The sequence below is a fragment of the Rhineura floridana genome, chromosome 8, assembly GCF_030035675.1.
Source record: "Rhineura floridana isolate rRhiFlo1 chromosome 8, rRhiFlo1.hap2, whole genome shotgun sequence".
Lineage (NCBI taxonomy): Eukaryota > Metazoa > Chordata > Lepidosauria > Squamata > Rhineuridae > Rhineura > Rhineura floridana.
The window spans coordinates 23,408,007-23,421,849 of record NC_084487.1 but is presented as its reverse complement, the minus strand read 5'-3'; the positions used below and the strand labels follow the sequence as shown (position 1 = coordinate 23,421,849).

At 40.2% G+C, this 13,843-nt stretch overlaps 1 protein-coding gene across 3 annotated transcripts in view; it reads left to right on the top strand.

Moving 5' to 3' along the window:
* The window catches only part of BCL2L13 (BCL2 like 13), a 64,802-nt gene extending 54,055 nt beyond the window's left edge, over positions 1–10,747 (top strand). For all 3 annotated transcript variants that reach the window (XM_061638578.1, XM_061638581.1, XM_061638579.1), the window contains exon 7: positions 7,213–10,747. In XM_061638578.1, the coding sequence (XP_061494562.1) occupies positions 7,213–8,022 (810 nt within the window). In that variant the 3' untranslated portion in view covers positions 8,023–10,747. The remainder of the gene's footprint in view (positions 1–7,212) is intronic.
* Positions 10,748–13,843: the final 3,096 nt, after the last annotated feature.

The window sequence follows — 13,843 nt, the reverse complement described above, 5'->3', positions numbered from 1 at the left end:
AGTTTCAGAAGGCTGTTTTCACCATCATATGACATTGACCAATAAAAACTTTGAAATTAAAAAAAAATTGACAGATTTCTAGGATGAATAATGAAAGAAATATTTTTACTTATTACCTGGCCTTTGTTTAACTAGACCTTAGAACTGTAAAAACAGTAATAAAACTGGAAAGAAGCAAAGTAAGAAGACCAGCAAACACACAAAAAATGCAGTTCCCCATCTTTTGAGATGCAGTCATGATTGCAGGTCTTGCCACCTCTTGCCATATGCTCCAAGGCACACGTTACCAAATTCTACACAGGAAGTGGATTGGACTGTGAAAGACCAACCCAAATTGTGTTTGCATTTTTACAAATTTGTTGGGCAGTACAATATCTCAGAGAGGAGGTCAGGTCTCCTGCTATAATAGCATTCATTATAGCTGCCCAATGTCCCTGCTTTTTAAAGTTTGATAGAAAGCTGTTGGCTATAGGTATGTTCTTAAACTGCAAGGGTTTTTTGCTTGTTAGTGAATTTCTCAGCTTTTTAATCCAGGAGGTAAGAAATGGGATCTTGTGCAAATTTGCTGAGAATGGATTGATCATGTGCATGCGTATTGAGTTCAATGGGATTTACTACCCTGAAATCATGTTTAGGATAGGTGAAACTGACCTTTGGGGAGGAGGAAGGGCAGAGGGGAGGAGGGGGATGGAGCAGGTGGGGAGGAGGACAGGTTTGAATATTTTCATGTCTATTGAGTTCAGTGGGATTTATTCCTGTGCAATCATGCTTAGGATAGATGTAAGTGACCACAGGGGAGGAGAAGGGAGAGGGAAGGAGAGGAGGAAAAAGGAAGAGGGGAAGGAGAAGGAGAAGGGAAGAGGAGGGGAGGGGGGCAGAGGGAAAGGTAAGGAGAGGGGGAGGAGAGGAGACAAGAAAAGGGGAGAGGGATAGGGAGGATAGGGTAGGTTTGATCATTTGCATGCTTATTGAGTTCAGTGGGGTTTACTCCTGTGCAATCATGCTTAGGATAGGAGAAGTGGGAGGGAGAAGGGGAGAGGGAGGGAGGGGGAGGAGGAGGGGAGGGGGGGAGAGAAGGACTCCTGCTGGGTGGAAGGGCGGGATATAAATCAAATAATAAAGGAAGGAGGGAAGGAAAGGGAAGGGGAGAGAGGGAAAGGGAAGGAGGTAGAGAGGAGAGAGGGGAGGGGAGGGGGAGAGAGAAGGGAAGGGAAGGGAAGGAGGTGGAAGAGGGGAGGGGGAGAGAAGGAAAGGGAAGGAGGTGGAGGAGGGGAAGGGGAGAGAGAAGGAAAGGGAAGGAGGTGGAGGAGGGAAGGGGATTGGAAAGGGAGGGGGAGGGGAGATTTGGTCATTTGCATGTTTAATGAGTTCAATATGATTTACTCCTGTGCAATCATGATTAGGATGGGTGAAACTGACGGGGGGGCAGGGAGAGGAGAGAAGGGGGAAGGGGAAGGGGGGAAGTGGAGGAAGGGGGAGGAAGGGAGGGGAGTAAATTGGGTGGGTGGGCACTGGACAGAGGGAAAGTTCCTTTCCGAAAGGAAAACAATGTTAACAGTATCATTATTATCAGGGTTTTCCTCACCATTTCATTCTACAGCAGACATATGTAGTCTCCCATCCAAATTTAAACCACAGCTGTCCCTGGCCACATCCACACCAGACGTCTATTCCACTTTAAACAGTCGTGGTTTTCCCCCAAAGAATCCTGGGAAGTGTCATTTGTGAAGGGTGCTGAGAGTTGTTAGGAGATGCCCTATTCCAATCACAGAACTACCATCTCCAGAAGAGGGGCTGCCTGTTAAATCACACTGGAACTGTCAGGGAAATAGGAACCTGTGAAAAACCCATGGTGGCTGTATAATAATCGCCCAATCTTGTTTCTTACCAAATTTGGAAGGGATCTGGAAGCTATACAGAATGAAGAGAAAGGTATTCTTTTGTTTTATTTCACTTTTAAGGCAGTAGATTAGATTTCTCTCCTGACATTGCTTATGGACACCAGAAGAGTTACAGATGTTTTCCACTGGGTCAAAACAAAAACTTCCATTCTAATTTGGCAGCAGCTTAGTTCTACAGCTTGCCCTGAAGCTGTATTAGGGCACAAACAGATTGATGTGCAGTGTGCATAGTCCCTCCCCTTCCTCTGTTCACTGTCTCCTTCCTCTCTTATTTGCCGTGTCTGCTGCATCAGAAGCTTCTCCTGGAAAAGTGCAGAGTAAGAACAGTCAGTTTGGGTAAGACTGCTACCAAACCAGTATCTTTAATCTTAAAAGTGTCAACTTTGTCCCAATTTACAGGGTTTCATCCATATTGAAAAGAACCTGTTGGAAATCTGAAAGGAATAAGGATGATTAAATATTTTTGCTTCAAAGCTATTGTTTTGCTTTGTCACCAGTCTTCTTGCTTGTTCTTGCTCTGCTTTAATTATCTGTGCATGAAAGCATAATTAAATGCTTTGGAACTCTTAACATCCATCTGACTTGTAAAAGACTAACTTGAAGCTGCAATGCACAATTAAAACCAAAAGTGTTGCATTGCTTGCCTTAATATTGAATTCATAGAATGATATGGAAAGCAGGATACTTTACTTATTGTTTGGCTCTGGGTTTTATTTTTAATCTTGGCATTTTGTTTGAGAAGATTATAGTAGGTGTTCATGCTAAAACTAAAGTTGGTAAGTGGCCGTGTTTCAAATTCCGATGTTAAGGTATACGAAGAAACTTTATTTCTACCTTGAACCTTGATAATTTCATTCCTCTTAGGATTTTGCACCATAGTTTATACCCCTCTTGCTCTTCAGTTATGTGTTGCATTGTCAGACATTATTGACTGCACATTTTGCTAGCAGATAAAATTGTTGTCTGGCTTAGGTGGTTGTCTTCTTTGCTTACTTTCTCCGCCTGCTTGCAAATGGAATGTTGTCGGCTTTAATTAAATTATGTAGTATATAGCACTGTATTTGACAAGGGAAGGTTCTATTTCATAGGTTAGTGTTGCTTGCACAGACTGAACATGATCCTGGAATGCCTATCTCTTTTTGTATGCTTTCCTAAGACAAATGAGCAAATGCTTATTCTTGGTGGCATGGGTGGTGTGACTAGTTAATTTTAATTTACGTCTAGCTGATGTTTAGCATTTTTACTCTTGACTGCTTTGAACTACTAAAACATATCCTTGGGATCCTGCCATGTACGGTAAAACAGAAATTTGTTTATATGTATGTATAGCCTGGTGGCATGGGTGGTGTGACTAGTTAATTTTAATTTGCATCTAGCTGATGTTTAGCATTTTTACTCTTGACTGCTTTGAACTACTAAAACATATCATTGGGATCCTGCCATGTACGGTGAAACAGAAATTTGTTTATATGTATGTATAGCCTGCTCAAACTATGTTTTAATGAAAGCATAAAAATATTATAACAAAATAAGGGCTTAGAGAAGGCTGTATAAATGTTCAGCCCTTTCCTATAACTTCCCATATTCTTTCCTATCACTCCATGCTAGAGAAGACCCCACCGACCTTGCTATCTGCTATCCCACCCCTTCCACTCTTCTGTGTCTCAACTGCCTCCTCCTCCAAATAGTGAATATTCCTCTCTTACTGAGGTTGTTCTTATTCCTGTTCCTCTAGCTCACACATAGGGGATCACTCTTTCTTAATGTATACTGTTCCCATCCTAGGAAGCCAACCTCTTCTAGGTTCTCAAATTTGGCATTGTCTAAGATGTCGTTTTGCTTCATTGCCACATATTTTTCTTTGGCTCGACCTTTTCCATGATTTCTTTTTTTAACTGATAGTTACTAGCACACTGAAACGCTGTTAAATGGCACTCTGAAGATCTTTGTTTGACCTCCTCCAGATAAGAACAGCACTGTTGATGTATGTACATTCAGCAAGTAACATTACTGGCACCTGAAATGGTATAAAATAGCCTGTTCTATGGATCGTGTGGCAGGTAAAAGGATTCTGTAGTCTGTGGTGCAGATTTTGCTGAAATGGAGGTAACCACAACTTTCCTGTTATGAGGTTAGGAAATCTATTTGAATAGCATTACTGGCTTGATGTTACTGAGAATTCTGCACTTATCTGTTGGGGAAGAACGTAGCTCAGGGCTAGAACCCCTGGTTTGCATGCAGAAGCTCTCGGGTTTAATCTCTGGTGTCTCCAGGTAGGGCTGGGAGCAGTTCCTCCTTGAAACCAGGGAGAGTGGCTGCTAGTACCAAGTACTGGGATCTGAGATAGATGGACCTATGGTCTGACTTGGTATAAGACAACCTATTTATTTATTGCATTTGTATCCCACTTTTTCTCCAAGGAGCTCAGGGTGGTGTACATGGTTCTCTCCCTCACTTTAATCCCTCAATAAACCTGAGAGGCAGGGATTGGCCCAAGGTCACCCAGTGAGCTTCTTGACTGAGTAGGGATTCGAACCCTGATCTCCCAGGTTTTAGTTCAACATTCTACACACCACACCACACTGGTGTAATATTGTGGTATGTTGCACACACTGCTTAATGTGCTGCATATTGACATATGCTTTTACAGGACAGGTACTGGATTATTTAACAAAACTGCCTAGAGATCTGGAGTGTCTGTCTTCAAATCTTAGTAAAGTGCCACTTCACAGAAATTTATTTGTTGTAGAATAACATTCCCTGAGGAATAGTCTGCTTCATCAGATATATAAAACACAGAGCCAATAAGGTGTGTGTGGTTAAGGTATATGAATGTATAGTAGCAAAATGACACTGAGGGTAATATTTATTGAACTCTGCTCCATGGAACAAATATTTGAGAACTATGCCTCTAGTGCCTAGCCCATTGTTGACTCCCTCTTAGCACTGCTTATTTGTTTTGTTTTTTGAAAAATCATACTCCACTTGTTTTTATATAAAAAAACTACTAAAAGTTTCCTTATTAGTAAAGGAATGCACTAATATAACCTTTTTGGCAAATCTTCTCTGCTGCTGTTTATCCATACTGCTGCTTGATATTCCTTTGACTTCCTCATGCAGAGTCATCCTTGATTAGATAGAGTACTGTATCACAAATATCTGATGGAAGAGTCTAGCTATATATGTCCTGAAACATATGTCCATAAGGTGACATCTTCATTACAATGAAGCTGTGTGCCACTTTTGGGTTTTTTGTTCCTCTGGTGCTGAAGCAAGGGGAGTAGTGCAAGCCAGCCTGGGGCTTTTCAGAGAGCAGAGGAATAGGAACAGTTCATGGCAGAATGCTATGTACTCTTCCCTATAAAGCCACTGAGCTCCTGAGACAGCTTGATCAGCATGGAGAGAGGGTGGATGGGGATTTTCTGAGTAATTACTTTCTGTTTGGCGGCAGTCCAGTCCCTGATGCTACTTTCTACGTGTGTCACATTCCATTAGCACAGATGGATAGCTATGAAAGGCAGCCATCAGCAGAAGCTCTGAGAGCTTTGCCTGAAGGATGCACAAGTACTTCTGGCCAGACTGCAAGCAAGACTCCATATTCTGTGTAAATCAACCTTCTCTCCCTATACTGATATTGTTTTTAAAGTTCCATTAATTCAATTAAAAAGATTTTGAACTTTTGTAAGATGTTCTCTCTTTTTTTGTGCCTCTTTCATGGGGAGTTGGAGACCTTTGGAAGAAATTTTGTGGGAGTGGGAGGCGGCTTCACTGACTATATTAACTGAACAAGGTGGCTGAGTGGCCTTTCCATTGCAAACATATTTTAAAAGCCCTATTTGCACATGGTCATTCCAGAAAATGCTGCCAGGCTGGAAGCCTTGTGCTGCTGCAAGAACAAACAGGGCTTTTTAAAAAAACAATAACAACTATAGTTTGTTAGGATTTTCACATTAATAAAACAGTACAGTTCTTTATTTTCCCCACCCTTGCCCTTTCCCAGCTCCTCTACTTCCCTCTGTCCTCATGTCCCCCCTTTTTTTATTACAGCATTTTCATTTCTGATGTTCAGTTGTTTGGTGTGTTAATTTATACAGTGTTCAGGCTCACAAGTTTGGATGAGGGTTAATTTGGGACCCCAGCAAATGGGGCTTTAAAAGTGTTTGTGATGCAAAAAAGACCAGTCACCTTATTCAATTAATGTTAGTGCAGCCCTACGCATCTTCTCCTGAAAGTTCCTATCCCCCTTGACCCTTTTGGAGACATCTTTAGTTCACCATCACTCCCCCTCAGATAGCAGAAACAAAGGTAGGGAGAAGGTTCAGTATAGCACTAGTGTAAAATAGAAGGGCAGGGTAGAATTTATTATGTAAGATAAATATAAGTACACTTAACGTGGAAGTAGATTCTGTTGAAATCAGAATTGAGTCGTTAAGGACTTTGTGTCCAAAGCACTGTTAACTGTAGTAGGTTACTAAAATCTTTCTAAAATTTCTATCTGATTTGTTTAATTTGTAATCGCTCTGCTTCAGAAAATCTGCAGATAAATGGACAGAATTTCTGAAATCACACTCATTCTTACTCTTTTAAAGTAATGGAAATTCTCTCTTTTCACTTTGCTTTACTGCAACTCTTTAATCATACAGCTCAAATATAAAATATGTAAACTCAACTAAAGCAATTTGATACTGAATTATTTTCATAATACATCAGCCTAAGTATGAAGCATTCCTTCCTGGATATACAATGAGAACTTCTGAATTTATTTAATTGCATTTATATACCACTTAATATTTTAAAATCGCTTAAGTGTTCTATGAGGAACCCAAGCATGCTTGTGATATCTTATTGTTGAGGCAAACTCTTAAATGTGTAGATAACAGCAAATAGTGTGGAAAAGATGCTGAACAATATGAATAGTCCTCTAGACTTGGGAGGCTTGGCTCTGAAGGAAAGGGACTAAAGATAAGCTCCATAAATCATTCGTAAGTTTAGGCACACAAACTTCACAAATATGTAAACCATGGCATACTTAAAAGTATTCCAGTTTTGTTGGTTCCTCGCCCCCAAAATGCAATAGTAATTACATGTATTCTGCACTGATAGAAACCTATATTGTTTTTATACATTGTCTCATATGTACCACTTGTGATTTCTCTGTAGTTCTGAAGGCTACAGTGCTGAGAGGAAGTGCTCCTCTATAAAAAGTAAATTGCTTGTATTTCAAATTCATCTATAGTATGGATGATGATGTAAAATTATGTGCTGTGAACTTTGGCACACTGCTGATTATATGTGTTTGTTTTTCTTCTAGGGTACTGTCTTTAGTTTGGATTCTGAAGAGGAAGAATACCACGGAATTATTGCTGAAGACAGCAATGACATTTATATCCTAACTAGTGACAACTCAGGCCAGGTGAGCCCTCCTGAGTCACCCACAGTAACAACATCTTGGCAGACAGAGAGCTTGCCAGTTTCTTTATCAGCAAGTCAGAGCTGGCATACTGAGAGCTTACCTGTCTCATTGGGGCCTGAGTCGTGGCAACAAGTGGCTATGGATCCTGAAGAAGTGAAGAGTTTGGACAGCAATGAAGGCGGAGAAGAAAGGAGCGAAAACAATTCTTCGAACTCAGATATTGTACATGTTGAAAAGGAAGAGATACCAGAAGGGGTTGAGGAAACAGTAGTGGCTCTGCAGACTGACACTACAAAGCTGGATTCCCCAGAAGCTCCAACTGTATTGCTGAAGTTGGAGTCAGGAGCTGAAATTGTGTCTGTTAAAAAGCCAAGCCCCTCTGCAACCTCACATATGGAACACCAGAAAGAGGGCAAAGTGGTGGAGTTGCTAGAATCTGAAACTCCAGTGATGAGTAAACCTGCCCATCAGTTAACTTCTTCAGAAGAAAAGGCTACTCCCAAACCTGAGAGAATACTGCCTCCAGAAGAAGAAATAAAGGCAGGGAAGGAGAGCTATTCTAAAGAAAAAGAAGAGAAGTCCCCTGCTGGAGAGGACAAACCCATCCTCTTGCCAGAAGGCAAATCAATTCTATTATATGGTGGGGCAGCTGCAGTGGCCATCCTAGCTGTAGCAGTGGGTGTAGCACTGGCATTGAGGAAGAAGTAGTGAACTCCTCTCTGCAAGGAGGTAGCACCTGGATCTACACTTAGTTGCATTGACTGAGGGTTGTGCTTCCTGCTGTTAATGGGAAATTCATGTAAGTGAAAGGGTGATGGGGCAAGGGTACACTATAAGGCTAAGCCTAGGGACAATCGCGGTGTTAGTGGACTGGTATTGGATTTTCCTGTTTAACATATAGGGGTGCCATTTTGAAACCCCCTACACATTTAATATCTAAGTATAATTGAGAAATGGGGGGGCTTTTACACTGGAAACTGGAACAGAAAATTCCAGGGGAATGGGAGAGTTTGTTGTTATCCCCTGGAGATTTCCCTTGCATAGCTGCTATTGTAGCTTCTTGGTTCCCCCTCAACCTTTTGAATGAGAGGTTCTTCAATCCTGTAGCATGAGGCTGGTATCTCTTTGTCTCTGCTTCCTCAGGTACTGCACTGCTCCTCTTGATCTCCCACTTCTCTTTTAAACCCCAGTGGGGTAGTGCTTATTCAATACCTCTTTGCTCTATACCTTTTCTGCTCCCCAAAACTTTACCTTTAACTAAATTCTTACAGCTTGTTAATTTTGGGTGGATAAAGCAATATTCTCCCATGTAGGGATGAAATTATAATAGTTTGATGGAAAACATAGATATTCTTTGATCACTATGTGCATCTGTCATTTTCGTGATCTTGGCTGCTGTTGTGATTTCTCTCTCCATCTGCCCTTTAAATTCATCCTGCTTTATTGTATTTGTTTAGTTATCAGAGACACCTTCCTTTCATTTAGGTACCTGTATCATTTTGATGAAAGATAAACACAATATTACTGTCCAGCAAAAAAATCTAATGTGAGGCTGAGAGCTGAACTAGTTCCACTTGCGAAGTACAAATTTAAGTATTTTCTTTGGCCATCTCTCCTTTGTTCTGTGTTTGCACAAATTCAAGGATGAAATCCACTTAGCCTTAAATTGACCTGGATCATTGATAATGAACTAAATGGAAGGTCTTCAAAGAAATTAATTCAGGTGGTTCAACCTAAACAGTGTTGTGCTATACCTTGCAGTTATTTGCCTGGTTCCTGGCCGTAGAGCAAGTCACGTAAACTTTCCAGGTAATTGCCATGTGCAGAAAGTTTATTTTTAATCCAGTCAACTGTAATGTGACCCCGAGAAGAGTGAAATCAGATCTATTTTGTGTGTGTGTTGGAAATGAAATTTAAATATTACCACTCTGCCAGTGTTTATCAGATCTATGGAAAGAAAACACTGCTGTCTTTCAAGAGATTGTTGTGATTTGGTTGGGATAGAGATGTACTGAAAATGCTGACTTAAGTGAAAACCAAAGTTAAAAAATGATTTTCCAAACTTCTTTTATTAATCCATGGGCTTTTCCATAATAGACACATTCTCACTACTCTCCTCATAACTTTCCTAACCAAATTATGCCTGTTGGTTCCGTCCCCCACCCCAGTTCCTAATCGTGATATGATTACCTGGTATAGCAACCAGGCATATCCTTATATAGTGCTCTTTAGGAATCTGACAAGTGTTGAGTAGTGGTTTTTTCTTGTTGCTTGCCATAGCTGCCTTTTCCAGTTACCCCATGCAGATCAGATGATCAGGAAATTCCTCAGATTCATACAATCATACATCTTGATCTAACTTTCAATTCATGTAAATATAAGAATCATAATTTCAAATTTTCACATGTATACTCATCATGTTGCAGTGGTGATTTTGTTCTTCTCCAGTGCTTGCATTAACAGCTGTTACATTCTTGGGATAATGTCTTGGCACCAAGTGGCCTCTTCATGATTCTCTTTGTTGAATCTTCTTGTTACAAAATTGTTTATGGCTAAATTACCCTTTTTGGAAAAACAACACCGCAACTTCAATTCATTATAAGTATGTGCTTGTAAATAGAATATACTCTCTTCCCACAAGAAGCATCTTGTAGCCACTACCAGGCTAGTGGTACAAGGTAGGAAACTGCTACAAGCGTCCTACATGTGATATAAGTATGGGTATGTAATTAAGTAGATGCAAAGACAAAGTAAGGAGAAGCAGCAAACTCCAAGATTCTTGGAGCTTTAGCCTAGTTTCATTTTTAATTATTCATTTTAACCTTTTAAAAACTCAAAATTCATTATTTCTTTAGTAGTAATTTTGTATTTATCTCCAAAACTGCACAAAGCTGGCCGCATGGCTCAGGGTAGTTTTGATTTACATTTCATGAGAGATACTTGCCATTCTTGACAGTCTGCATTTCTATTTACCATAAAACTGGCTTCTTTACTATAATGCTTGGGCAATCAGGATCTCTTGATTGTGGTAAAAGTAACTGCAGTCAGCAGAACCTTTAGCACAGTAGCCAAGTTGATGAGGATTTCGTTCTAATGATTGTGAAGTTGGTAGCAGTATCTTCACACAGATTTCATGGTAGCAGACCTAGTTTTACTATCGGGTATACATTTGAGAGGAGCCACTGCCAATCTCACTTCCTTGGTGAGTATGCATGTACAATGCATGGTATCTGTAAACATTTAGCTTCCCACTTTATGCACACCTAAAAATGTAATATGTGAAGTGTCCTGTGGGATATGGAAATCTTTGCTTTGATTCAGCAGGCTGGAAACTTTGCCATGGTGGTTGGGAGTTGCTGGTTAGGTAATTTCCAATGCTTTTTTTCTAGTTTTGTTATCCATTTTCCATAATAAAGTGCCTCAGTGTGTTCCAGTGGGCTTTAATTGTTTTCCTTTTTTATATTTGCCTACTTTCTATTTTGTAGTTTTGTTGCTCAGTAGTGAGTATTCTCCAGCTGTAGCTCCAAAAGGCGTTTGGGGAAAAAACTCCCATGGCGGAGAAGGTAAAATAAACCATTGTTGCTGTGTGGTTAGATATTAGCATGGTTGCAAAAGAGCTACCATAACTCAACAATGTTATCACCGTTTTGGGTTCTCATTATTTAGGAGTGCGATACTATCTGAAAACTTTGACACTGATAACAGATGGGAAAAGTCTATAGATTTGATGGGTTGAAATGGATGTTGCTTATTCTGCATGAACATTTACAACTTTTCTCTCAACTGCATACCCTCTTAAACTATGTAACATGAGTTCTGCATCCTTTGAAAAGCATTTTCTTGAATTCTCTGCTAGGGGGATTGCCAATGCTAGTTCTCACTTTTCTAGCAGGCATTGTAATTTAAGTAAACAGGTGCCTGTTTTGCATATTCTCAATCATGGGCCTTGCTTCTACAGTTAATGTGTTCAGTGGGGGGCAAGAGTTGATGGGCAACTGCATCTTGGAATGCTTCACCTATTTTCACTCGTCTTCAAAATGCTAAAAAGATTAAAGATTTAAGGATGTAGAACTGAACTGCAGCTTTCATCCACTGACCAGTTATCTGTTCTATTTTCTATAGATTTTAGAAATAAATGGGGCAAAATACCCTTCCTTGAAGAAATATTAGGGCTTCAAAATCAAATGGGACTCTGTTAATGTGCTTCTCTTATCCTGTGACATATAGTCAATCTTGTATTGAGTTGGTTCAAATTAATTTCTTGGGCAGTGAGACTGATGCTCTGAAACAATGTTATATTTTGCAGCTTTTCCTGAAGTATCACTAGAGAGGGACTAGTCTGTTTATAAAAATGCAACTAACATTCTATATTCTGGCAATGGTACTTCTCAGGTTTAATGTTCATATAGCACAGGCAACAGGCTTGAGTCTGTATTCAGTTTTTGGAGCTGCAAACAATAAGCTATACTCTGAATCTATTTAGGATAAATCATGTACGTATCTGTTGTAGTGTTAGCAACAAGAAGGAAGCCATTTGTATACTATCTAAGTAGACTGGTCTACAGTTCTGCATTAGAACACCTAAAATTTTGATGAGACTGAATCATACCAACCATGGCACACATGCACATTGTTCATGCTCAGAATTAGGCAGCATTCCCCCATCCCCAAATCTCCAGTTGGAAGGAACAGTGGGGGAGTACGTTGTGTGTTGTACAAGAATAAGTACTTTCCCTGTCCAAAGAAAGATTCATTTCCTCCAACTTTTGGGGCTTTTAAATGGGCTGTTTGGGGACTTCAGCTGTTCGTATGTATGCATGCCTGGCTGTGGATCTTGACTGCTGCTGATTATAATCAAGGCCTGGGCTAATTTAGGTGGCTGCCATTGAAAACCACATGGCAAGAAGTATCATTTAAATACTCCTCCAACAATGCTGTAGGTAAGAAATTTGAATGTTTGGACGTTAGCACTGCAAAGGCCAAGGTGCAACCAATGCTAGGATACTTATACTACAGCCTCCTACAACCATTCTCCCCCCCTCCCAAGGATCTCTTACCGGAAGCTGATTATGAAGCAAAAGCAAGTGTGTAGTAACAGCTTCTGTTCAATGTGACTACCTGTCTTTAAGCAGTGATAGGTATCTCCCCTCAATGACTTGTATTATGGTTGGGGCTCAGATAACCCAAGCCACTGCTGGGAGTGAAGCACCAACACTTGTAGTAAGTAACCTGAACCCGTAGGGGTGAGACAGAAAGACAATCTATTGTTCCCTTGCTGATTCCTCCTTTAGTAACTACTTAATAGTTTTTCTTGGGCTTTAGTTCTTCCCTTCATCTTTATTTCTAATCAGTCAAAGATAGTGTCTGTGAGTGTGAGTCACATGGCTCTACAATAGCCATATGTATGTCTGCAGTCAGAATGACTTTTTCCCAGTAGCAATAAACTTTTAAGTTTCTTTGCTCTTTTAGTCTTACCAGACTATTTATTTCTGCACTGTCTGCTGTGATATTTACCAAGCTGCAGTAGCTTGTCAACGCACACACACACACACACACGAGTAAGTAGCTGAGCTTATTTCTCAGCCAACCCAAATTTGATTCCCCAAATATCTTACCTGCTCCTGGATTGATTGCCCTAAGCCCTTTTGTTCCAGCCCCACTTTCTGTGCTGTTAGTGGATCAGTTTGGCAGCAGCAGCAAAGCCTCAGAGAAAGACATAGCAGTGTGCTGGGCCATAACACAAGTAACATTGCAGTAGCCACTGGGGAAACTATGTTTCCCAACTGCTAGTTGCAACTGGGGCTGGGAGGCTGCTCCTGCAGCGCCACCACCAAGTGAGGTTGAAGGGAAGGTTTATGTGGCTTTGAATTAAAATCAAATCTAGAGAATAATGTGGAAGTTATAAAACCTCTTGCTCAAGTATATCAGCAGCCCTTTATTTCCAAGGCTAGAAGCATGAGTTTAGTTACATAACTTCCCCTTATTTAAATAACTACTGTCTATAATCATTATGTGCACTTAAAGCAGATTTTTTTTGTAGGCTCTGCTAAAATGCTCTAAAGTAGTACATATTTTCTCTCTGACAGAACTTTAAAGAGAAGGAAGAGATTGAAGCTTGGGGCACTCTAAAGGATTGTTTTTTCTAAAATGTCTAAGCAGTAGAGAGGAGATAAATTGTAGTTTGGTATACTTTTTCATTTATCCCCTCTGTATAACCACAAATCAGTAAAAGTAACCTATCAGCGTGCATTGAAAGCCTATTTCAAATCCTGTTCATACAGATGGATATAATGGAGGGCTTGACCCATGTCTTTAGGTATTACTGGAAAATATTTGTGTTTACTTCTAGTGAATTCCCAAAACAATTGGTTGACTTTCAACAAATAATAAATTTGCATTATGAAATAGTGATCTGAGATGCTGTCGCAAGTCTGCAAGGAACTGTATTTTTCCACCTTCCTTATGCAAGTACAGAATTTTCAAAAATACTGTCTGAAGCCTCTTGTGCCATTTGATGATTTGAAAAGCT